At 33.9% G+C, this 26,652-nt stretch overlaps 1 protein-coding gene across 3 annotated transcripts in view; it reads left to right on the top strand.

The window, feature by feature from the left end:
- The window catches only part of LOC141449625 (uncharacterized), a 115,959-nt gene that overhangs the window by 12,317 nt on the left and 76,990 nt on the right, over positions 1 to 26,652 (top strand). For 2 of the 3 annotated variants that reach the window (XR_012455627.1, XM_074119190.1), the window contains exon 2: positions 16,523 to 16,696. Coding sequence is in view for 1 of the 3 variants with exons in the window: in XM_074119190.1 (XP_073975291.1) it covers positions 16,523 to 16,696 (174 nt within the window). In the remaining 2 variants the exon portion in view is untranslated. Of the gene's footprint in view, positions 1 to 12,472; positions 12,738 to 16,522; positions 16,697 to 26,652 lie in introns of those variants that run through there. The other variant, XM_074119193.1, reaches the window with a different exon arrangement.

Raw genomic sequence — 26,652 nt, 5'->3', positions numbered from 1 at the left:
ACTAGTTTCACAAACTAGATTTATGCAGATAAACTGTAAATTAAAAATGGTTTAACATATTAAGCCATTCGTTCTTCAGTGCGTAGAATTCTAGTTACTTTAATTATTTATAGCATTGTTAATTTTTTCTTGGTGACAGATTCATTAATCGTGAGAAGAAAAGATTTGTGCTAATTTCAGCCATATTTCTTTTTGCCAAGGGTTACTTTACACTCATTAACAATTAAAATTTGTTTTACATTGATAACATTAAAGTTTTAGAATAGGTACTATTACTGTTTGAATCGTACTCTTTTAATTATCCATATACTACTATAGTAGTTTATAGTAGTAGGTTAGTAGTTTGACTAGGAGCTGAGTAATTTTAATTGAGAACTGGTTACATTTTATAAACATGAAATAAATGGATAATAATTAATTATTCATCTATTTTTTTTTTTTTTTTTTTTTATGTTTTGAACTCAGGATTGTTGAATACAGGTCTCAAAATTTGGGGTGGGCCCATCGGTGGGAACAAATCGAAAAGTAAAGTTCCAGCTTCTTCTAAGATTTGTTTTTTGAGATGTTTTGTAAACACGCACTCACACATAGACAAGACTCATTCTCTGAGAACCACATCTTTTTTCTGACACTTGAGCCTTCGAAACGTCTATTTCTGGTTAAAAATCCATTTCGAAAATTTGGCATGATCACAAGCACTTTCTTAATTCCAGTAAGAGAAAGATTTGTGATTAGCGAATACTGGATTTCCGCGCGGAGGTGGATTCGAATCCAACTGCAGGCCCTTAAAATATTCTCTCCCTAGGAGCATTTTACAGCACACTGTCCGCTGATGGACAGAGTGGTCTGTAACGGCAGAACACTGTTCAGAGGCTGGATGAGCATTGAAAGAAGCTCCGGGCGCCAATGACCTTAGATATTGACATGATTTAAATTTAAAAATATAAATAAATACAGGTAAATTTTTTCATTTTTCTTCTTATAAATCTCCGGATAGGTAATTCGTCAGTGAATCTAAGTGAAAACGAAAAATATTCCTAGAACAAGGGAAGACCTACATTACGGTGGGTACAGTTAGAAATAAGTGGGGCGGAGCGCATAGTTCTTCGGCTGTCTCATAGCGCCTTCGCCTCCACCTTTGGCAGTTTAAGTAAATTAGTTACATTCCAAGTGCACCATCAATCCAAGTCTATTTAGGTTAATATGTTCAGTCCATCCAGAGAAACATATTTAATACTTTTAACTGTATAACTGTCTTATCATGTTTCTTAATTTGTCCAATATAACAATCATTTCGGTGAAAGTAGAGTTTAGTTTGGTATTTAGGTCTTGCAACTTGTAACAGTAGAACAACACTAATTTTCTAAAGTTTTATAAAAATGGTTTCAGCAACTGCACTTACAAATTGTGTGTAATTTTGTGCTTGTGTATTCTTCTGTAAGACGAATTCAAGACTGAAATTTCGATTTTTACTCCATAATTCAAATTACGACATTATAATAGACCAATTCTGTCTTTCTCTTTTTTTTCGATTTTAATGCGCATTTATATGTGATAATTATGCAGAATAAAGATTGTAAAAAAGATAAATTTGGAATAAAAATAAATTGCCTACTTATTACTATTTATGACAATTTTTTTTTTTTTTAATCTTTTATTGCAATTGCACCACTGCAACAGTTGTTGCAACAAGCAAATATGGTGAAAGAAATAAAAGGAAATCATGAGTGGAGAAGGCACTCAGTGGTGCCACTCCAGTAACGGGCTTTGCTCTCACGATAAGCGAAGATCACGAGGCCATCTTCTCTTCAATCTCCTTAGAGGATTACCTGGTAATGTGGAGGAAGATAGGTGTTCTATGAGAGGGTTAGGATGAGTTGCTGTAGAGGAATGAAATTTGAAGAAACGAGTGTTAGCAAGATCTTTAATGAAAGGGATTTTGAGGTCATTTTGGATGGTTAGATACATAGAACAGAGCGTTAAGAAGTTTTCGAAGTATTTTTGACTGTAATGCCTGAAGGCGTAGTGAGTTGGAACGCTTAGTCGATCCCCATACTTCGATGCCGTATGACCAAATAGGTCGCAGTAACATTAGATATGAGTCTTTTGTTATCTAGGTTAAGTTTCGATCGTATTAAAAAAATAATTGTTTTGAATGAAAATGACCAACTGAGGGTCTGTGACATCTAATTAACTTTAAACTAAGAAATGTTAATGAAATTTAATGCAGTAAAAATACTTAAATGTTATCCATTGGTTTTACAAAGCTTTTTCAAACGTTTCAAAATGGCTGAAATTGCGAGCTGAAGTATCAGTGAAATGATAGTTTTGGTTTTCGACCGTGGTTGATTGATGATTTTGGGGAATATTATAGGTGCGGCCATTAAATTTAAACCCAAATTTTGTTTCTTCATACCAGCGTATTACCTTTTTCAGGGTCTGTTACTAAAGGAATATTCCACTAATTCAGATACAAATTGAGGAACTTAAAAAATATACATTTACCGAAACTTTGGTATGAAGAAACAAAATTTATGTTTAAATTTAATGGCCGTACCTCAATATTCCCCCAAAATTATGAATGAAATGTTGAGTTCTGATTTGTATGTCTTTTGGCGGTTAATCAACCCTTATACTTAACTTTTTAAACTGTAAGTTTTTGTCAAGGAGATTTCAATAATAATAAATAAATATTTACTTTATTTTACTAGTTAAGGATATCATTGTGATGATCTTAAATTTATGATTTCTAACTTTTGCCATAATTATTACTTTCGAGATTCCCTTAACCCGAATGAAGTTTTTTAGAAAACAGTCTGTCTACTGTTTGTGTCGGATTGTGTAATCTAAATAAAATTGTGAGAAAGCTGAAAGTTTAAATTTCCATTGAATTCCATTAAAGAACCGGACAGGAAATTGGCGATCAAAATCTCTGAATCGGAAGTACCAGATTAAAGAATTGATCTTCAACTTTGTTCAGTTTTTCTCGAAAGTGACTCTTATTATTTCCTTGAAACATTGTAAACACATTGAGCTCATGTTCGATTACAACTTCTATCAGAAAAGTTTGTCTAAGAACATTCGAAGTTTCAAACATGAAATTCCGCTGTCTAGTTTAACAAAAAAAAATAGCAAAACAAATCAAGTGAAATAAATAAAGATAATAAATAGAAAATTAGCTTATGAAGTAATATATCTCACACATGCTGACGGAATACCTTTAGCGGTAAGAGATAATTTGGAAATAAAAGCAAAACTTATAAAAAAAAAAAGCAAATTATTGATGATAAAGCAAATTAGTCGACTGCTTAAGCAAAATACGAGGGTCGTTTGAAAAGTCCGTGCAAAAATAAAACCTACTTAATTTTTTGGGGTAAACCTTTTTTATTTTTCAACATAGTCTCTTTTTAGGTTAATACACTTCGTCCAACGCTGCTCTAGTTTGTTGATCCCTTCCGAATAATAGGATTTGTCCAAGTCTGAAAAATAGCCATTCGTTTCTGCAATCACCTCCTCGTTTGAATAAAATCTTTTCCCCGCCAGCCATTTCTTCATATTGGGGAACAAATAGTAGTCCGAGGGAGCCAAGTCTGGAGAATAGGGGGAATGTGAAACGAGTTGGAACCCTATTTCCATTAATTTTGCGACCACAACTGCTGAGGTGTGAGCTGGTGCGTTGTCGTGATGGAAAAGGACTTTTTTGTGGGCCAATCGTGGGCGTTATTCTTGCAGCTCGGTTTTCAAACGGTCCAATAACGATGAATAATATGCACCTGTAATAGTTTTACCCTTTTCCAGATAGTCGATGAGGATTATTCCTTGGGAATCCCAAAAGACAGTCGCCATAATCTTTCCGGCCGAAGGAACGGTCTTCGCCTTTTTTTGGCGCAGATTCCCCCTTGGTAACCCATTGTTTAGATTGTTCTTTGGTCTCAGGAGTGTAGTGATGTATCCATGTTTCATCCACAGTGACGAAACGACGCTTAAAGTCCTGCGGATTCTTCTGGAATAGCTGCAAACCGTCCTTGCAACACTTCACACGATTTCGTTTTTGGTCAAGCGTGAGCAATCGCGGCACCCATCTTGCGGATAGCTTTGTCATGTCCAAATGTTGATGCAAAATATTATGTACCCGTTCATTCGAGATGCCCACAGCACTAGCAATCTCACGCACCTTCACTCTTTTGTCATCCATCACCATATCATGGATTTTATCAATGATTTCTGGAGTAGTAACCTCAACAGGGCGTCCAGAACGTTCAGCGTCACTTGGGCCCATATGGCCACTCTGAAAATTTTGAAACCACTTATAAACTGTTCTAATCGAAGGTGCAGAGTCACCATAATGTTTATCAAGCTTCTCTTTAGTCTCCTGAGGCGTTTTGCCTTTCATAAAGTAGTGTTTAATCAACACACGATATTCTTTTTCGTCCATTTTTTGAAAATCACTCGACTTCCTCGATTCAAACGAATGCCAAACACAAAGAAATAGACCGATCTGGCTGAAACTTGGTGTGTGTTCTTCCAAGAGATGCTACTAACTAAACATAACCTCGATAGGCGCCAGTGGTGCTATCTCTCTGACTTTGCACGGACTTTTCAAACGACCCTCGTAATGTAGAGACAATGAATTTACAGCAAACAAACCTTACTTAATAATAACATTAGTATCTAACATGAGTATTAACAGTATAAATTACTATATGTTTGTAAATATTACTATTCGAACTTATTGATTATCTAGGATCTACAACTTATAGATTGCTTAAAGATGGAGGACTGCGGTCTTCAGTGAGGTACGCCGACTAGATTGGCCTAATAGCGATTAGAGTAATAATACTATAAATGAAATATAATGAATGTAATATGTAACTTAGCGACATTCTAGGCACAAATATTTTTTATATTATTTTTTCGGGCAGGATATATGTATTATGTTTACATGTAAGTTCATTCATGTTTTGGAAATTATATAACTCGGTTGGATTTCTGAAGCTGTATCAGCAAAGTTGTTACCAAGTTATTACTTCTTCCTGTAGCACAGACTGTTTAAGTTTCACTCTCTTTTGGAATGTAAATTTTCTTTTCTTTTAAAATTATTATCACGCAGCAAAACAAAAACAAAAAAAAAATGGAAAAATTTTACAAAATATCTTGTGAAAACAAAAGAAATTACATAACACAAAATAATGAAATATATCAAAAGATCTGTCCAACTCCAGCAGAAACATGCAAATATAACAACTTTAGGAAAAGTAAACAATACTCTCAGCACAACAATAAACGAAATTGTTATAAACAAACTTTCTCCTTACTTCGCAGCACCGTTTTTTTTTTGTTAAAAAATATATATGTGTATCTGTGAGATTGTGTGCGTTGTAAATGTGGTGTATGAAAGGCTGTTTAAGTATTGGTGGTGCACCATTTCCCACCAACTTCTGGCAACCGTCGCTGAACAAATATTCCTCTTCTTCCTTTTATTGGCCACATTATTAGGTCAATCCTACTGGCACTGCATTATTTATTCATAGATCCATGTAGTACACAGTTTTTAGGACGTCTAAGAAGTTACTGATATAAAAATGATGAAGGCGTGGCTATAAAAAGCTGGCAGCCTATAATCGTTTGCCACAATCGTAATTGCTATTGGCTTACAATTGGCATGCAGAGTGAAATTTAAAATATTTGTGGGGCCCAACACATTCCTATAAACATAATAAAGGTAATGAGGTTATACGTTGCACTTAAATTTCTCTTATACCTATCTCTCATTCTGAACTACTTAAAGATAGATTTTCCTGTGCAGTTGTACCTGGTCCAAATCACACTATGCGATGAATATACAAAGTTTAATGTACATCGTTTGAGCTACGAGCAAAATAAAGAGCACTAAAATGACGAAGCATAGCATCATTGTCTGGCCCTCGCTGTTGCTACCTAAATAAAATATTAAATCTAAACTTCCTTGAATTTTTTGTCTTTGTTGAGGAACGAACAATTTTTTTAAAAAAAAATTTTTTTGGGGACTGGACACCTTAATACAATTATTTTCAATTAAAACTTAAAAAAAAGAAAATCTCACTCACAGAGTAAAAAAAAAGTATAAAAAGGGTTTGAATAATTGGATTCACAAAAATTTAGTCGAATTGTCTTGGTACTCAAATGAAATTTTCAAAACATTCAAAAATGGGGCTACCTTCTCTCCCCTAAAATTGTACAGCGTCGAAACCCCCAAAAAGCAAATCTACATAAAATTCCAAACCGAATGTCACCTCTTTCATGAAAAATTGGTTCACGCGTTTAGGCGCCACGTTGTTTACAAAAAAAAAAGGTAAAAATAAGATGAACCAGAATAACAAGTTCTAAAAATGCCGTTTTTTGTTTGGCACAGGTTTACACGAAATCCAAATCGATCTATGTTGTTGCGAAAAAATTACAGTTATAAAGGAACATTTGACCTATATTTTATAGAAAATTTAAGAATTTTATCTTTTATAGAAAAAGAGAAAAAAAATTGTCAAAGTTGGGTGTTTTTCAACGTTACGCTTTTTCGTGCTGTTTGTGACGATTAACCCTTGTACAACTGTAACTATGTAATATATGTTGGGCGTAACTCAGACTTCGTTGCATTGTATAGTCCACTAACTATTCAATAGTTGAGAAGCGAAAAATGTCAATCTTAAATTTGAGCAAATATTGTATTAATAACTGATAATTTAAGATATTTATTTGTTTAGAAAAATAGAATTACTGCACTTTACATTTATAATCAGCAAAGTCAAGTGCTTGAATATAACAAACGTAAAACTTAATTAAAGTCATTGTTTATTGAAAGTCAATTAATAGTGGTGACATGACTGTTGCCCCAAGGAATCTTATTGGAGAGTGCCTGAATCACTTGTAAATAAAAGGAGCTATTTGAGTCATAAAAATGAACCCTTGATCATCTTCTATTACATGTAGATCACTTCTACTCCTAGTTTCAAGAACATTTCTACATTAGCAAACAGTCACGATTACATTAGGAGTTAGTAGTTAGTGTTGATGGTGTTTCTGGTCATATTTTTTTTAAACTTCACAGATTGTCTAGACGTTGTATCCTAGTAAAATGTCATTAAAGCGGCCAAGAATTGTCTCAGATATTAAGATAATTGTCCTAATGTTTTCGATGTCGAAGAGGTCATTTAGTGAGTGATTAAGAACGAGGGAGAGAAGAAACTTTAAATAAAGCATTAAAGAAATATCTTAAAAGACGGATGAATATTGATCGATTGCTTTGGATATTTTATGAATGGTTGTTAACCTTCCAGGTGAATAACATTCTAGTTTACAGATATTTTTCTTCTTCCACTATATTTTTTACAAAATATTTCTTGCATTAATCATTTTTAAATCTCAAATAAACATAGCAGGGAAGGGATTAGCTATGAGGTTAGCATACTGTACTCCCACGCGGAGGTCCCGGGTTCGAATCCAGCAGCTGACCCTTAGATTTTCTCTTCCTAGGAGCTTCTTACAGCACACTGTCCGGTGATGGGACAGTGTTGTCTGTAACGAGAGAACACTGTCCGGAGGCCGGCAGTGCACTGGAAAAAGCTCCGGGCGCTAATGACCTCAGCTGTTGATGCGCCAAAAAAAAAAAAACAACTTTTTTCTTTTTTTTTTTTAATCAGAGATGTTTAGGTATGATGCAATAACATTATCTTTGTTCATGTAACACTTAAATAAATTAAACATACTCTCAGTGAAAGTCTGCTTCTTAAAAAGGGGTAGTCTAGTTATCGCGTTAAAGTTTGAAATAGAGATTTTCCTGATATTCCCAAAATCGCGTAATCCGAATTTGAACCCACAGTTTTAAAGATGAATGAAACATAAACCTTAACAGGATTGACACGAATTTATTTACATTTCTTCTTCTTTTCGAAACTTTAAGAAACTATATTGTTTCGGTCTTCTAAATTACTTATCAGCATGGCATTCCGCGTAGAAAAGTATTTCTGAGAACGAAACTTTGCTGGATGAATGCCAATTTAATTTGTCTTAGAGCTAAATAAATGTATTTAAAATCTAGCAAATACTAGTATCAGCTTCAGAAATCTGTGAGACGTGCCCTCCTGATCACAAACTAGCGTCTACGAACTGCCTATAGATACCAATAACTACCGAAGCATTCCATACCCTCATCTTCAAGCCTGTAAAACTCTTCAGTGACTTTATTTTCACCCGTCGAATTATAACTTTGGGAGAAGAATGGCTTTATCTTGCAACCCAATAAACTGGGTTTATTTAGGTATTTATTTATATAAATAGGTATTCTTTCCAAGCCCGAAAATAGTTGCTTCATTCAAGCCACTTTCAACTCTTTTTTGTAGGTTTGCCATAGTTGTTGATATTTACTGTTGTTAACCGTAATATTTTTAATTTAAGGTGCGTCAATTTACTGGTGCCTTTGCCTTTTCCTGTGCTCTGTCTACCTCTGGGCAGTGTTCTTCCGTTAAAGACAACACTGACCATGATCGGTTAGTAAAACATAAGAGTTGGCTGAACTAGAACCGGTATTTCCTCGTGAAAGTCTAATGCAGTGATCTAATCTCTCGCACATAAAATTATTTCTATAAACGGACTTGAGCTGTGGGGTTCAACCAAACATTCAAATTCACAAAAAAAAATACAGTCCTTTCAATCAAAAATACTCCGTCAGATTACGAACGAATTCTGCAATTTATGTCTCTACCCTTCATAATGACCTAAAGATCTTATGTGTAACTGTAGAAACCAAATCAATTGGCAATTGTCAACCAAAGTACTGATAATTCTTTGACTCTCTTCCATTCTGTACAAATCCTCTTGTTCAAAATCTTGCCAAAAATGATTCCAGATCGTCCTCCAAGACGATTGAAACGCTGTTGGCCTCGTGACCAGCTTCAGTAGTGCAAGAAACTCCATCGAGAGTGTTGCCGTTGGGCAGCTTCTCTCCTCAAGATGGTCCAGCCATGAAGTCTTCTTTTATCATATTTACTGATTACATTTTCTTCTTTTTGTAGATTGTAAATTTTTTAAAAAAAATTGTAGAATGTTAATCTGATGTCTTTTATTATTATAACAGATTTTGTTTGAACTCCAGTCGTAACAATGGGGTCCAACTTACGGGCAGAGAAAGCAAAAATTGTAATCAAAATTGCGTAGTCATCGAGTAAAATGAGTAATCGAAAGTTCTAATCCAATTCTGGAGCATTAGCCACCGTTTTCCGGGCCGAAGTTTAAGACATTATTTGTTGTGTTGAATGCACGAACTCGCTACTATTAAAAAGGGTTTTACCATCTATTTGGATGATCAGACTGTGTTGAAAGCACTACATAATGATTTCTTCACCTTCAGACTGATGCTGGAATGTACTTATAGATTGGAAATGTTTTGTTCTTTGCCTTTGTGCCAGGGAAATTTGATGTATCTTGTCTAACTAGCGGTAGTGGCTGACCAAATCGGGCTCCTCTATTAGAAGCGTAACAAATTTAGGAACTTCTAATTCTATCACCCTGACTTTTAAACATGTTATATATCCATATCCTGTAGATTTATAATATATCTAGAACACGCGCTCGTATAAATGCGCGCCGCATACAATCAGGTTCGGTACTTTTTTTCTTTTATTTAGTGTATAAAAGGAAGTTTGTATCGCTGACCCACTAAAATTAGTGCCCTGAATAACAATTTGTAAGGCTGCTTCAGTTACGGTTTAATGCAATATATGTCAGCAGAGTTTTCCTTACATGCCAATCTTAAAATGAAATAAATGTTTTTCAGATATAGAGGTCACATTTCAATTTGTTTTAACTATTTGTGCGTAGTCCCAGTTTTTAAAAACGAGATACAATATATTTTACTGTCTTAATGATAAGAAACTGATTGTTCAAAATAAATGAAATAAATGTTTAAAATCAAATATGTAATATTTTTCGGTTTTTCCTTGAAAAATATTCTTGAAAAATTTTATCAAGGAAAAGCTTGAATTTTGATACGATTTTCTTTTTGTTACTTTCTGACTGCTCAAGAATTCAGTGATCAGAGTATATGAGAAATTTTAAGAAAACTCATTTGAAAAATTTACAAGTAAATCATCTGATTTTGTGATTCCCAAAGATAAATACGAGTACATTCTTTACTCTGTGGTATCTTATTCTTCGCAAATTATATACGAGGGTCGTTTGAAAAGTCCGTGCAAAAATAAAAACTACTTAATTTTTTGGGGTAAACCTTTTTTATTTTTCAACATAGTCTCCTTTTAGGCTTATACACTTCGTCCAACGCTGCTCTAGTTTGTTGATCCCTTCCGAATAATAGGATTTGTCCAAGTCTGAAAAATAGCCATTCGTTTCTGCAATCACCTCCTCGTTTGAATAAAATCTTTTTCCCGCCAGCCATTTCTTCATATTGGGGAACAAATAGTAGTCCGAGGGAGCCAAGTCTGGAGAATAGGGGGGATGTGAAACGAGTTGGAACCCTATTTCCATTAATTTTGCTACCACAACTGCTGAGGTGTGAGCTGGTGCGTTGTCTTGATGGAAAAGGACTTTTTTGTGGGCCAATCGTGGGCGTTTTTCTTGCAACTCGGTTTTCAAACGGTCCAATAACGATGAATAATATGCACCTGTAATAGTTTTACCCTTTTCCAGATAGTCGATGAGGATTATTCCTTGCGAATCCCAAAAGACAATCGCCATAATCTTTCCGGCCGAAGGAACGGTCTTCGCCTTTTTTGGCGCAGATTCCCCCTTGGTAACCCATTGTTTAGATTGTTCTTTGGTCTCAGGAGTGTAGTGATGTATCCATGTTTCATCCACAGTGACGAAACGACGCTTAAAGTCCTGCGGATTCTTCTGGAACAGCTGCAAACCGTCCTTGCAACACTTCACACGATTTCGTTTTTGGTCAAGCGTGAGCAATCGCGGCACCCATCTTGCGGATAGCTTTGTCATGTCCAAATGTTGATGCAAAATATTATGTACCCATTCATTCGAGATGCCCACAGCACTAGCAATCTCACGCACCTTCACTCTTCTGTCATCCATCACCATATCATGGATTTTATCAATGATTTCTGGAGTAGTAACCTCAACAGGGCGTCCAGAACGTTCAGCGTCACTTGTGCCCATATGACCACTCCGAAAATTTTGAAACCACTTATAAACTGTTCTAATCGAAGGTGCAGAGTCACCATAATGTTTATCAAGCTTCTCTTTAGTCTCCTGAGGCGTATTTCCTTTCATAAAGTAGTGTTTAATCAACACACGAAATTCTTTTTCGTCCATTTTTTGAAAATCACTCGACTTCCTCGATTCAAACGAATGCCAAACACAAAGAAATAGACCGATCTGGCTGAAACTTGGTGTGTGTTCTTCCAAGAGATGCTACTAACTAAACATAACCTCGATACGCGCCAGTAGTGCTATCTCTCTGACTTTGCACGGACTTTTCAAACGACCCTCGTAAATTAAAATCAAATAATAAAATAAATTATTAGCAAAGTACAAAGTTTAGAAAGTAAGAGAGAAGAAATAATACATAAGAAAGTGATGAATATGTGCTGTGTGACCTACTAACATCTGAAGTCAGCATTTGTTTAGGTTTCACATCATTATTAAATGTATTTGTATATTATAGATGTTTTTTTTTTCAATTATTATTAGATCATCTTGATATGATGATCTGCATATCTAATCATATTATGTACATCTATGACATCTTTATTGATGTCTGCACCTTAAGTTTATTTATTGATTTCGACTTTTACAGGGAGATCTATTGTTGCTAATCAGAGTGAAAGTACACAATAATTGAAATAAAATTTACTTAGGACTGCATTTATCCTATGGGCACTTGACTGACTTGTTAACAATTAACTATTTCTATTAAATTTCTTAATTCATCTTTCAAAAGTTCCATTGAAACTTTTGAGATACAATCTAAGCGTCAGCGATTACTGAATTCATTCAAAAGAATTAACCGGTTATTTCTTTGCCAATAAAAAAAAAAAGTGCACGTGTAATAATTTATACGATTACATACCTCTCATTTGAAGAGACAAGAATAAAGGATAAACACTATTTATTAGAGTTCAGTTCTTTTGTAAATGGGTAATTAGATAAATGAATTAGCCAAAGATCTTCAGATTAAGATCCAAAGATGTCCAGTCAAATGGCTGGCGTGTTTGTGATACTGGGTTCAATACCCGGTCTAGGCCTTGGATTTTTTATTTAATGCTTAATGTGAGAATTTTGTTGTAAAGTTTATATGAGTTATGGTCTGAGTGTCAAGGTCAACCTGTGCCGACGCTGGCCGCACTCGAAAGAGTGGCGAACGGAAACGGACGCGGAAAGTTTTTATCACAGTATCACCACATGATACGATCTTTCCCAATACAAGAGCCGCTTTTGTAGAATCATTTCATTCATTCTGTTCTCCACAGTATTGTTGCGGTTTAGAATACGGTTTGAGTGCTTCAACTGAGAACTACTTACATTGTTACATATTTATTGATATATAAGTTAACTGGACCCCGTTACTTACAACCGAGTACATGAATTTATTGTAGATCTTGAGACAACGTTGTTGGTATTCGGAATAGACGTCGTTTTTTGAGTTACATTACCGTTTTTTGAGTTACAGAACCGTATTTCTGACTTATCTTTTGAGTGTTTTTTGGGATTTGTATGTTTTTGAGTGGTACAGGAATTACGTTAGTATTTCTTATTACTATATTAAAAAACATTTGTATTTACATGGTATGTTGAATGTTGGTAAAACATTTCTGATTCGTTTTATTAACGCATTATTTATTGAATAGAGTGTACTATGAACGTATACCATGAACAACCGCTATTTGATTTTACAAACGATTATAAAGTTATCATTTTCGAGGAGTTTGATATTCGAAAGTGCAACATTGATATTGATTGAAGCAATTGCTTTCTGGTGTTACGTTAAACGGAAGTATTACGTCGAACGTGTGGTTATTATCACTGATCCTATAATTAGCTTCAGCAATTTCCAACTTATTTCTGTAGTTGCGTTGAACAATCGTTTGTTACTATCAATGAGGATACACCTTGTAGGAGATTCGTGGAGCTACCGGTGGAGTCTTTTGTACGGTAGTATCTATCGAAGAAGACGAGTCTGAGAAGGAAAATATTCTATCATAGACGCTACAACCGTTTTCGCAGGATATGCTTACCACGTAGGTTTTCAACGGCTTTCAACTATCCTTGAAGTCTTATACTATACTCATAAAGTGGTAAAGGGTGGTTTGTTTTTATCTGGCGGAGGTTTTAGCGTGAGTGAATGTCAAGGTTCGATCCGGTGAGACTCAAATGAACTGCATCGCGAGCAAATGTATAGTCAGCGGTGAGTCTGATGGAGAAGTCTAAAATTAATGATAGTGGTAAACGCAATCAAAATGTCCATCACGCCAAGAGCCCTGCTGTGCCAAGTAAGAAATAACTAAGAGAATAGTAAATTATTTAACAAAGCAGTAACCAGTACTGATAATACTGATTATTGATAATAACAAAAATTCATTTTAACCCAATCGTTAAGCCACACTTCTTTCTCCTTTACCCTCCTCTCCACAACTGATAAAAATTATAGAAAATTATAACATTATTATAACTTACAATATTGTAAAAATTATTTTTTATTTTTTCAATTTTTGAATCGACCAAACTACCAGCTATAAATCTAGAATTTAATTTCACGACTCCGTTATGTGAAAGTACTGGCATTAAAGGTACCAACCTGTAATTGTCATTTCTTTCTGGATAGTCTCAATTTCAGTTAGCTTCTGTCGTAACGGTAATATGTACCAATCAACGTGTTTCTTTCATTCTTTCTGTTAAAGTTTTTATTTTGGCTTTTAAATGTGTTATTATCTTTGGACTCAGGTGGTTCAGTTGTACGGTAGAGCGTTTTGACCAATAGAAGTTTGTAATAGCTGTTACTATAATAACAGTTATGTAATAGTTCAAATATTGGTGTTAATAGATTAATACTTAGTGAAAAGTAATTTTCAGATTTTTTTTTATAAGGAAGCGAAATTCATTGCGATCTAGTGCTTTCTCAATTTCTTCAGTTGCAATTAGTAATAAAATATACAGTGAGCTGCTAAAAATGAAACCCTTATCAATTCAGAGAACATGTACTTCTACTAACCACTTTAACTCAGCAAAGAAATCAATCAGGAACATAGGAGATTCCTTTGAAAGTTACTGCAGTTTCCTAACTACTAAAACAGCGTTATGATTGCAACGAAAGCACCAATGACAAGGATGCATAGTATTGGCGTCTATGTGCTATTAACGGCGCAATAATTACTGAAATTTGAAACCTCCCCAACAATAGCTTGTATAAGTAAGTAATATTGATTAAAATCTGATTTACTCTCAAGTTTGACAATTTCCCTACATTTGTTCATCCCTTTCTTGTAACCAGGGGTGTCCTGTTTTTTTTTTGTTTTTTTTTAATTTATTTGCTATTCACAATCTACAAAGAATAAAATGTAAAGAGTGAATACGATAAACGAACACTTCAGGACAGGATCAGCTTGAGGAGAGAAGCTGCCCACCGGCAACACTCTCGTTGGAGTTTCTTGTACTATTGAAGCTGGTCACGAGGCCAACAGCGTTTCAATCGTCGTGGAGGACGATCTGGAATCGTTTTAGAGGCGAGATTTCGAACAAGAGGATTGGTACAATTTTTTTTTTTTTTTTTTTTTTTTTTTTTTTTTTTATGGCGCATCAACAGCTGAGGTCATTAGCGCCCGGAGCTTTTTCCAGTGCACTGCCGGCCTCCGGACAGTGTTCTCTCGTTACAGACAACACTGTCCATCACCGGACAGTGAGCTGTAAGAAGCTCCTAGGAAGAGAAAATCTAAGGGTCAGCTGCTGGATTCGAACCCGGGAGGTACAGAATGGAAGAGAGTCAAAGAAATTTCTATATTTAGTTTTAGATTCGTCAGTTACGTATGAGATTTTGAGGTCGTTATGGAGGGTGAAGTTAGAGACATAAAATGGAGAATTCGTAATCTGACGGAGTATTTTGGATGTCCTGTTAATTATGTTTTTTTACCGGAACGCTTAAATGTATATATGTATATATACATTAATTTTTTAAAATATTTTTTATGCATCAAAAAGGAAAGGAAGCAAAAATCATTCCGAACCTCATTTTATGTATATATACCTTTATTACAATAATAAGAACATTTTATAAAAATAGTGGACGATCATATAATACGTATAGTACTCATAAACAATTACATAAATACTTGTGTTTAAATACATTAAAAACAATAATTTTTATAAAATATTCCAATATTCCAATTTTTAAAAAATATTTCCTGAATATGTTCAGGATCTTTTTGTTGAACTTTCTTTATTTTGTTGTTATCTGCTGAACGATGAGACATCAACCAAATTTTTACATAATCATCTGGATTAAATAATAGTTTCGGAGGGCCATTCATTTTTATAAATAGGAGATTTGCTAGATTTTTCAATTAATATTCTATTTCTTTGTTCATTTAAAATAATATTCATATTACTAAATCCTCGCTCGCACTCTGGCGAACTGCAATGAATAGTATTTATATAGCGAATTAAAATTTGTAAATCTTCAGGAATTTCTTCGCCTCCATTTTCAATATAATCTCTAAACGCATTGCGTCGTTGATGTTTTTAAATTAAATCTGGTGCATAACTACTCGATTTCATTTTCTCCATAGTCAGTTTCAATATTCGTTGGCCATTCCGTCGGATCTAATACTCGAAATTCATTTATTAAATTACTTTCTATCATCATGCAATACAATAATGACCACATACAAGACTTACATTTACATAAATTAGAGAATCCAGAGTTGGGTCTGACCTCCAAGCGACCAGATGTGGAATATTGTATTCACGTAATTTTTTTTTTTTAACCAATTTTCGTTAAAACAAAAATCATCTTTAGTTCCGGAACGCGTTCCTGTCCAAAAAGGAAGTACCGGAACGACGTTCCGGCTTGAAGACACCACTGCTTGTTACCCAGTCTAGCTCTTCAAAATTCTATTCCTCGCGTGTGTAATTCAGATCTTGTAATTCTTACGCCTTTTTTGAAGAAAGTTGATGAAAGAAAAACTCGGTAGGGTAGCTTCCTTCCGCTTCGCAAGTTTTTTTAATATCCATCCATTCTTCCTTCTTCATACTTTGTAATTACTGGCCTTTATTTTTGCTTTCTATAAATATTTGTTGACGACACTATTTTCAGAGCTCTCACTATTTCTGATTCCATAGATTCTGGTTTTGCTTAGTTTCAGCCTTGGTTCACATCCAGAACCTTGGTACTGTTATGCGCATAAAATATTTTCTGAACGAATAAACATGAATTTCTCTTGAAAAGTAACAGTTTTTTTTACTTTTTTTTTTATGTTCTTATAATTTTTATGTCTTATAATTTTTGCTAATATTTTATTATAATTTGTTTCAGATTGCCGATTTCCAGGGGCACCGGCGCACTCGACTATAGAATTTACAAACACGTCTCTGATCGTGGGAACCGTGGCCAGTTACTCGTGTGAACGTGGATTTGAATTGTTAGGTCCATCTAGACGGATATGCTCATCAGGTGGTGTTTGGACACCCGAAGGAATTCCATTTTGTGGTAGGTGCTTATTGAAGTAAATAATTTCCATTGTGCATGTAAATTTTCATAATTAGTGATGTCCCTAGGTGCAATAACTATGTTTTCTTTTCATGTAAATTCAAAGATTCAATTTCAGCGTAACGGACAATACAATGTTGTTACAAGAAACTGTTGAACTATTAGCAATGCCCGACAAAAATAATGGCAATTTTTCACAGATTTGGGTTGGGGAATAGTGTAAATAAATGTATTAGTGGAGATACGTAGTCGAGTTTGCAGAACGAATGATTCTGAAGTCTGAAGAACTGTAACCACAATTTGTTAGAGGAAGATGATACAAAAATGCCGGGGATTAGTGTTTGGCATAATGAAAGATCCCGGGTTCGATTCCAGCTCGAACTTTCAGATTTCTTCTTCCTTGTTAAGATATATTAAGATAGCATTAGTAATTAATGATTGGGAATTAATGATTATAGAATTTTTAAAATGTCTAATCTAATGAATAAAATAAATAACTCGAAGTTGTTAGGAAGTTAAAAATCAAAACTAGGCTTCACAAGTTGTAATTTTATTGCTACAATCTTGATATTTATTACATTAAGAAAGAATGACGTTGGTTTTTTTTTAAATGAATTAAAAACCTTTCTAGGCACTAGGGACCTCTTCAAAGACTCTAAAACCAACTTCAAAATTAAGATTATAACTTCTTAAAATGCGAACAGTTAACCTTCCTTGGATTAGTAATGTCAGGCAACAGCTTTCGAAAGCAGAGTGTACGAGAGATTACTATTTGAGATTTGACACTTACATACATAAGCAGACTCAGGGCGCCAATGTTAAAAACCCTTGATGCGTCAACAAGTGCACTTATTGAGTTGTACACATGATTTTAACACAGATTACTGGGGAGGTATTACTATTTCCTTAGATAAATCTACTAGTAAGGTTACTCGTAATACTCCACTACCAACCATTATCACAACAACACTGCCATTTTGGCCTCAATGGTTTTTATAGCTAGCCAAACCTAAGGCGAGTAATAAACGTTTTAAGAACTATCTTCAGAAACTTTCTGTTCTAAAGTATCATTTTCCCAATTACAATGTAATGAACTATTGTACTTCTTGTTACATTTTATCGCAACTTCCCTATTTCATATGACAATAAAATTAAAGTTTAACAGGTTAACAGAATAGATCTATCGTAACTTGTAGGTTAATGATGTGTAAGCAAAAGAGAAAAGAATGTCAAAGGGGTAAAATGATAAAAGGAGGAGCAGTTTTATCAGTTTTGGATTAAGAATTATGTAACCTATTTTTATTAGTATAGAGGGAAAAAGTGCTAAGTAATAGTCATTAAATAAGCCATTATAACTCCATCAGCCAAGTTATATGTCAGGCAATTGAGGACGAATAGTTAAGGGAGAGAAGCTGGAAATGATAAATGGCGACAAGAAGATTCCTTTTTTGTTCATATTTAATTTGTATTTAAATAGAGAACCGTTAAACTTATTCATTTTGTAGTAATGTAAATCATCTTCATTACTGACTTTGCACATTAAATCAAATATACTTCTGATGTTTTTAAACAATGTAAATTATGGTTTTTATAGAAATGTTTAAAACCCAAATTTTTGTTTCATCTTAAAAGAATTCTTTCTTTCTGTCAATTTGTCATTATTCCAATGTTTTTATCGTAATTTCAATGTAAGAGAAATTGACACAAAATCTTGACAGCATTATTTTCAAATTGTTCAAAAGATTAGTCCTAATATTTTTAATCTTAAATGGCCAAATTAATAAGCAAACTGAAACACTCATAAGTAACGCTCCTAACAAAATTACCTGAGGTTGTCAGGCGCCCAAGTTTTGTTGGCCTACACGCGTAATTATCATGTTTTAGATCATAAGTTTTGCCGGACGTGATCAATTCTGAACGCTGAGGATCTTCTTTCGGTAAAAAGTCCTAGTCTTTTTTGTCCACGCTTTTGAAAGCTGTTTCCTGACATTACTAATCAAAGGAAAGTTAACTTGTCACATTTTAAGATGTTATATTCTTAAATTTGAAGTTGGTATTAGTGCCTTTAAAAAGGTTTCTTGTGCCTGGAGCGGTTTTTAGTTCATTTAAAAGAAACAACGGCATTTTCTTAATATACAATAATAAATAACTTCAAGATTGAAGCATAAAAATTACAAACTGTGAAGCCCAGAGTTGAGTTTTTACTTTTATCTGCACTATCTAAGAACTTCGTATTGTAATACTCGTATTATACATCAATACGTATTATTATACAATTATAATACCCAATCATTAATTGCTAATGCTATTTTTACATATCTTAGTCCGATTTTTGTTTTACTAGGAATAATATTATTATAAATGTAAAAACAAATTATCTACATTAGATCTTTGCTAGAGTTGTTTGACTGTAAGAACTTATAACTCTAGCAGCAGAAAACTATGCAAATCAATAGAACCACTTCCTCTAGGGTTTATTCTAGTTGTAAAGTTCTAAAAATAGATTTAATCCATTGATTCAGTGCTCGATTAAGAAAGAAATCTGAAATGTTTTGGCAAAACAACTTTGTGAAGTGCTAAGTGAACCACACCGCCCTTACAAATAAAGTAGTTTTTTGTTTTCTTTCTAAATTTCACGTTAATTATTTATTTTTCTCTTCAATTTGTTGGATGAAGGAAGTGTAATTCTATTTCACAAACACCACGGAATCAGGAACCACTATTTTTTTAATTGCTTCTCGTTTCAAATATGTAGATCTTCCTCAACCTCGATTGTGGCTTTCTCGGAATTTAAGAGAAAAAGAATTACCAACTTCAGATTATGGAATTTTTTATAATTTTGTTTAATCATTTTTGATATTTATGAATCCAGAGATTGGATTGGATTGTGTCATTACCTATTAAGTAATTGTAATAAATTTCTAATCAAAAACTACTGATTCAGAATCAAGTAGAATATTAATTATTCTATAATTTTTTGTTCATACTATTTGCTTTCATAATTTTGTATATTTTAATTATCGCTGGAAGGAGGAGGTGTAAAAGAAAAATAAGAATTGCACCCAAAATTTCGTGAAATCGAAACTGCTGCTATTGAAATCTTCAGTACCTATGTGAAAGATCATTACCTCATCATAAGTTTAAATTGATTAATCAATTTGATCCTTCCTCATTCACGTATCTGTTTTGGAATCTTCTAAATTCATTTGCGTCTTTAGCATTTAGCTAAATTATTCTCCAATCAAGCGCCACGATAGACGAGCGGTTAGAAGCAAAGCTAATGTATGCGAGTATTGTGATACTGGCGGATTCGATTTCCGGTCTAGATCTCGTATTTTATCTAATAGTTAATAAAAGGAATTTTTAGTACAGTATTCTAGCTATCCACCTCCGTCCACTTAATTTGGAAGTTGAGCGAAAAGCCTGACTGAAAAAAATAGGTATTACTTTAGTATCCAAGGCGCCACGGTAGCCGAGCGGTTAGAGGCAAGACCAGTAAAGCTAATATGTATTGTAGTACTGGGTTCGATTCCCGGTCTTAAGCCTTGCATTTTATTTAATAGTTAATAAAAGAAATTTAAAGTAAAGTATGTTTGCTAGTCGCCTCTGTCCACGACAGAGACGAGACTACCACGAGAGATTGGTAGTTGGACGTTAAGCCCCGCCTGAAAAAATAGGCGATTACTTTACTTTACTTTACTATCAATTCTAAGTTTTAGAATATTTACTTACGAAGACCTATTAATAGGTAAACTAATTATTGGGAAACAGGTAACAATAAAGTGTGTAATTAGGTAAAACGGTAGTTTAAATGAATAGATGAAAGATTCTCTTAAACACTTCCCCGATGGTCCATAGAATTCCAAACTGTTATTTGATTGGAACTGTTATTAAACACAAGTTCCCACAGTAGTTTTGCATGCAAGTCTTGCCATATTTCTTTAGCTTTTTTATTTTTTAAAACGGTGAGAATTTTAACAAGGTAAATTAGATTTTATTTTGAGTTAACAAATATTATTTTAAAGTGTTTCAAGTGTTTTTGCAACTGGTGCCTAACGGTACCCATCGTGGTTAGCGTTCTCTTCTAATCAGAGGTTAATCCCCATAAGAGGAAAATAGGAGATGTAGTCAATAAAGGTCCAGTATTGAACATATTTTGTACATCTGACTTGATCGGTACTGAATAGATGAGAATAGAGAACATTTTATTTACCAAGGTTCGGTAATGCTGGATTTTATCTGGAACAAAAACAAACAGAAAAATACAAAGAACGATTTTGGTCGAAGATATTTAAAGATAAGAAAACCAGCTTTATTGCAATATATTGGACGTACAACTCTTTGTTTATAATGTACTTTCAATTAGCATTAATAGAATTGAAAGGAAGGGCTTATAAGCAGTGACGGGCAACAACTTTACAAGCAGTCTGCTATTCACAGATGGCAGGAACGGTTACTCAGAACGGTGAGAATACAAACTACTTGATGAAGAATTAATCAGCAATAAAAGCGCTTGACATTCATTATAAACCAAAGTAGAATAGAGTTTTTAATGTAAAATCTTGATGAAGTAAACTTCTGAAGTAAGTTGATTCCAATAGTTTCGAATATGTACCTGGGATTGTTAGTCAAGAGAGGTGGTATTCAGTTTGGGAGGTGAATGGTGGATCGGTGAAGAATTATTTCGAAGGACTTGGTGCTGTAGAAGAAAAAAGCCTAGCATCTCATTCTTGGAGCCATTTTTGGAAAGCCAGGTGATGTAATCTCTCTCAAAGAGAAATAATAAGACTGTTATCTCTGAGGAAAACCACTGAAGGAAATTAACAGGATAATTCGGGTGAAATAAGATTGGAAGGGATTTGGAGATTTGTAGGAGCATCCCGAGGTCTTCGAATGGTTCGGGCAGTTTATTGAGCGGGTGTAGGAGATAGTTTTAAAAGAAGGAAAGTTTTAAACTGGGAAATCAAAGCATGCTTGAAAAGAGGAAGTCCAGAAATAGGTTAGACGGAAGTAGTAGCAGAGGCCATGTTGGGGAGAACCTAAGGGAAAGAGGTTTGGGGAAATGGGGGGCCTTTTGGTTTTGGAAAATGGGGACCTGTAAGTGGGAAGTATAACCCCCTGGTATATTTCTCTTGATGTTTAAACAGTCCCACACTACTTTCACCTATTGCATTTAGTGCAATTATAATGTAGGAATGTTCTTAATACTGGAACTTGCAAATGCAAAACACAATATAGTTAATGGTAAATAAAGGTGATGAGGACCTAGAAGCCCAATCTGGCTCAAATTTATAATTGGGTCTATATCATGAATAGCACTGTCTCCCTTGAACTTGTAGATACATTTCCTACCCTTTTTATGTTGTATTCTATGTTTAGAGTTGAAAGAACTATTAAAATCTCTAGATCTCTCCAGAGTAATTTTCCTATCTTTCAAACAAACCCATGTGTTTATATCTGAGCATCACTATCTCAGTGTATAGTAAAACGGCCGGAGATATTTCCCAGAAATGTTCAATAATTCTTATATTTATGCATTTCCACTTAACATGTTTCTTGAAAAACCTATTTGTCCATCAATGCTTCAAATTTATTTATAATATTATAGCTAATATTGTAAACAAAACCATACATCGTTCTGACGGAGCGTTCTAGAAGGATGGTCGTCCCTGAGCACCCTCTCCACGTTCGTCAGAAAAGACGAATCTGCATTTAGCCTGACGGTTACAATCTTCCTAGAACTATTATTCAAGTTTTCATGGATTCAGATCAATTGTACGAAGGAACAAGTTAGATAGCTCTTCCCTTTATTTAAAAGCTTACTGTTTAGCCTCCTTGATTAGAAATTAAGTTAATGATTATAACATAAAAACAGAAATTAAGATAAGCTCCTTTAAAACATAAAAACAGTGGAACTTAATCATTCAGCCATATTTGTTCAAGAACTTTCTGTAAAAAAAAGTAGTGACAGTCGTTGCACACCCGGAAAGTGCTAATTCAAGATTTATGTTGTAACTTCCACAGTCAGTACATAAAATTTATTTTTAATAAGAATTCAAGAAAAAAAAATTTCCTCCAGAACTAGATTTCACTTTAGTACTTATGGTTATACAGACTGGACGTTATGTGAACACCCATTTCCAATTTCCTTTATATGTCTTCACTTCACGAAAAGGAAGGACCATTATACAGTTATATAATTCTAATTGTTTGAAAATACTTCCCTATTCGCTACAACCAAATCTCTAGAAATAAAGATAGTTCGTTGCGAATTTAAATCATAAATAGCATTATATTTATTGCCACTACAAGTTAATAGTTTAAAAATATAGTTTGAACGATTTTTAGAGAGGCTTGAAATAATTATAAGCATTCTCCGGAGGCTTTTACAGACATAATTTTACATACAGTTGTAGCCTTCAGTTATAATAATAATTTTAACTATCATAAGTGCCTTCAGTCTTGGGCAAAATTATTCGAAATAATGCGGAAACATAAAAATTTAAGAATTATTAACACATCAGGGATAATTGAACGCTTTATTTTCTATGAAAAAAATAATTAAATACCATATTATTACAAACAAATTTTAGCAAATATTTTCAATTTTAATTAGTACTTTCCTTCACTTTTATTATTTTTGTTAATATTTATAAAACCTTTTTTGAAAATATGGAGGTTGAGAGATTATGTTTTTAATCGTGCTCTGTGAATAACGGGAGATTTCTAAATTACGGCCATTCACTCCTTCTTCGTTTTTGTAGCTTCTAATTTATATTAATAAAATCTGCAGTAAGAGCACAATAAATCTGTTGAAATCTGGTTTAGAAAACAAGGTGCCTCAGCCGCAGCCTCAGGAGTCTGCTTATCTATCTTAACTCTGGCAAGCGAAGAGATAGGCCTACCCGTTATGCCTTCTGTTTGTGCAAAACGATTGTCTCCGTCGCTAAAGAATAACCCACTTACACGATTCAGTGACATCAGATCACCTTAACATCTGTTCTCCTTTGAACTGGTTGAATATTGCATTATTCGACATCTTAAACCAACACAAAAGAACTGCCACAATCCTCGATTGATGTAAAAAAAAAAAAAAAAAAAAAACTCTAGTCCCAAAATCCTCCTGATTAGGGGAGCTCTTTCAGTGCAGCGTTCTTTTTTCTCACTCGAACCTCGTACTCCCCACTGAACATAGCATCTGCTCCCCAGCCCAGCGAAATACAGACGGAGCTCATTGTATGTTCTATTGTACGTGGATCGTAATTTTTGATATTATGAGAAATGTTCTTTCTCTACTGGTCGGCTGTAAGGCAACATACTGCCAATTTCTAAACGCAATACAATTATAGTGACATCTTATTCGTGACAATCAAACCTAGATATTAAAACTAATTGGTGGTTTCCAACTTCTCATGTTATGGCCAGTTTAATAAAGACGTTCAAGTCAAATAACAAAAGTTTCATTTGGTAGCCGTTACAAACATTTTATTGACTTTATTTCATTGGATGGAGCATACTTACAGGGGAAAAACAGAAATTTAATTTAGCCATCAACGTTCAAAACAACAAGAAGAAAGAAGTGCCTTTAGATTTCTGGCAGTTAATTTTCAGTCTTACAAATCAGAAAAACGAGGAAAATTACGTTCGTAAAGTATTTACACTTTTAAATTTTATGTCTAGGCGTTGTATGTCCTATAGTAATTTATATTTAAGACTTTTTAAAGTAGATCTCCTACAATATAATTCTTTGCTTCGTCATAACTTGAAAGTCTTTTATCAGTGGTACTTATGACTTCATGAGGATTGACTCATTGTGAACGCACGAAAGCGAAGTACTTTGTTTTCCAAGATTTGTAGTGTACTAATTGCTGTCATATCCCCCATCCAGGTCAGGCAGTTGTCAGTAGAGGTGTAAGTACTATTCTATAGAGCATTGTGGTTTCAGTGGGGAGCGTCTGTTGATTAGGGGGTAGGACGTCCTAAAATTTTAGATGGATGTACCTTAATTTGTGGGAAGTCAATGTTTGTCAAGTGTTGTGTTGTAAGCCTTGATATTTTAGTCAATATTATTAATTTTTATAGATCTATTTGTCTTACTTCGTCTAAAGATTTTTGCGTATGTCATCTGTTACGTTTAGACCCCACTTCTATTTGCGAAACAAATCTATTATTTCTTTCAGAAAAGTTTTGTAAATTAACTATGGCTTCATTAAGATTGTGATGTCTACAAGGGCGAATATATGAAGATGTTAACAAGTTGGTCAGCTAGTTGGTTAGATCTGAAACGTGTTGTCTCTGCGGTCTGCCAGCACTCTACATTTTGTGCGGTCAGATGTGGCATGTTGAATTCTGTTAGTCAGAGCTTTAAAAAAAAATTCTGTGCTGTTAGGTGCTCCCTGTAATTTTCAATTCTCAGCTAATACAGAGCTCATGTTGTTGGTCCCGTTTGCCTCAGGGTTTTCTCAGCTCTGGATTAATAGATGTCTATTTTGGTCGTGGATTTATTCTAGTAAATCTTTGGGCTAGTTATGTAGATTAGTTTATATACTGACACATTGTCTTTAGTTTCTTTCCGGCGTAAGAGGTGTAAGTGCTATTCTATAGAGCATTGTGGTTTCAGTGGGGAGCGTCTGTTGATTAGGGGGTAGGACGTCCTAAAATTTTAGATGGATGTACCTTAATTTGTGGGAAGTCAATGTTTGTCAAGTGTTGTGTTGTAAGCCGTAAATGTGTTCTGTTATTTTGAGGTAAGCTCGATTTGTATCTTGTTATCGAGTTCCATTCTGAAAGAGTGTTGTACTTAGACAATTAATATTAAGGAATGCTCAGATTTCAAATGAAACTAATGTCAAGTATGAAAGGGATTTCACTTTGTCTCATTCAACTAGTTGATGATGATAACGCACTTTTCCCCATTTTATTTTGTAACCAAATGGTGGTAATTTTCTCAGCAACATGTATTCCCACAGTTTTAAATTTTTTATATGTTGCAGAAGTAAAGTACATACGGAAGTTAGATTTTAATTACGGCTTATCAGACATCAAAATTTGTTAATTTATCTGCGGTATTTTAGGAGTCATTATCATTCACAAAATGTAATTTTCTATTTTTCATAGAGCAAACTATCCGTGTGAATATTTTTATCTTTAGTTATCAAAGTGTTAGTTTTGTGGAAGCATACAGGACCTTTCTATTTCTTATATCTCAACACTTCTGACAAAGAAAGTAACTTTTGATATAATGTACCTTTTAAAGGCAGTGGAACGATTTCTTTGAGTTAATAAATATTTGTTTGGGCTTTTAGAATATAAATTTTTGACTTTTCTATTATCTTACACAAATGATAGAAGATTTTCTGTATTAGATCTAATAAAATATATTTTAAAATACATATATGGTGGTATCGTTGTACCGAAAAGTGGTTGTACAAAGAATAGTACTGTTGGATACACCGCGCTATAAGGTACTATCGTGGCTTAAATCTATTGGCTTGATAATATACCACAGTTTATCAAAAGATTATTGTCCACCCCTGCAAGAATACAAATGACATATGCATTAGTAAGTATTAATTAAGAAGACGGGCGCAATGCTATATGTTGCACTGTGGTTGCACTGCAGTTCCATGTTAGCACAAACAAATATATAATTATATAGAATATTATAAATTGACGATATTATATTTTTTTGCATTTTTTAAAATGTTCCTTTACTAACTTTCAAGCGAAAAAAACAACAGATGTAAAAAAATCCAGAATTGGATTTTTTTCTTCAAATATTTTAATGTTTAAATAAATACTCACTTCCTTGATTGTTAGATCTGCATTCAAATGAGTAGTATAAACAAAAATACTTACTAAACACCTCTTAGTATATAATTTAAATCCGTTTTACTATAGTATTACCTTCTTAAAGAAAGAAAACATTAAAGTAGCCTTTAATGAAGAATGGAAAC

This window comes from Rhodnius prolixus, unplaced genomic scaffold (assembly GCF_049639745.1).
Source record: "Rhodnius prolixus isolate KJV_2025 unplaced genomic scaffold, Rpr scaffold_2, whole genome shotgun sequence".
Taxonomy (NCBI): Eukaryota; Metazoa; Arthropoda; class Insecta; order Hemiptera; family Reduviidae; genus Rhodnius; species Rhodnius prolixus.
This window is presented reverse-complemented; position numbering and strand designations above follow the sequence as displayed.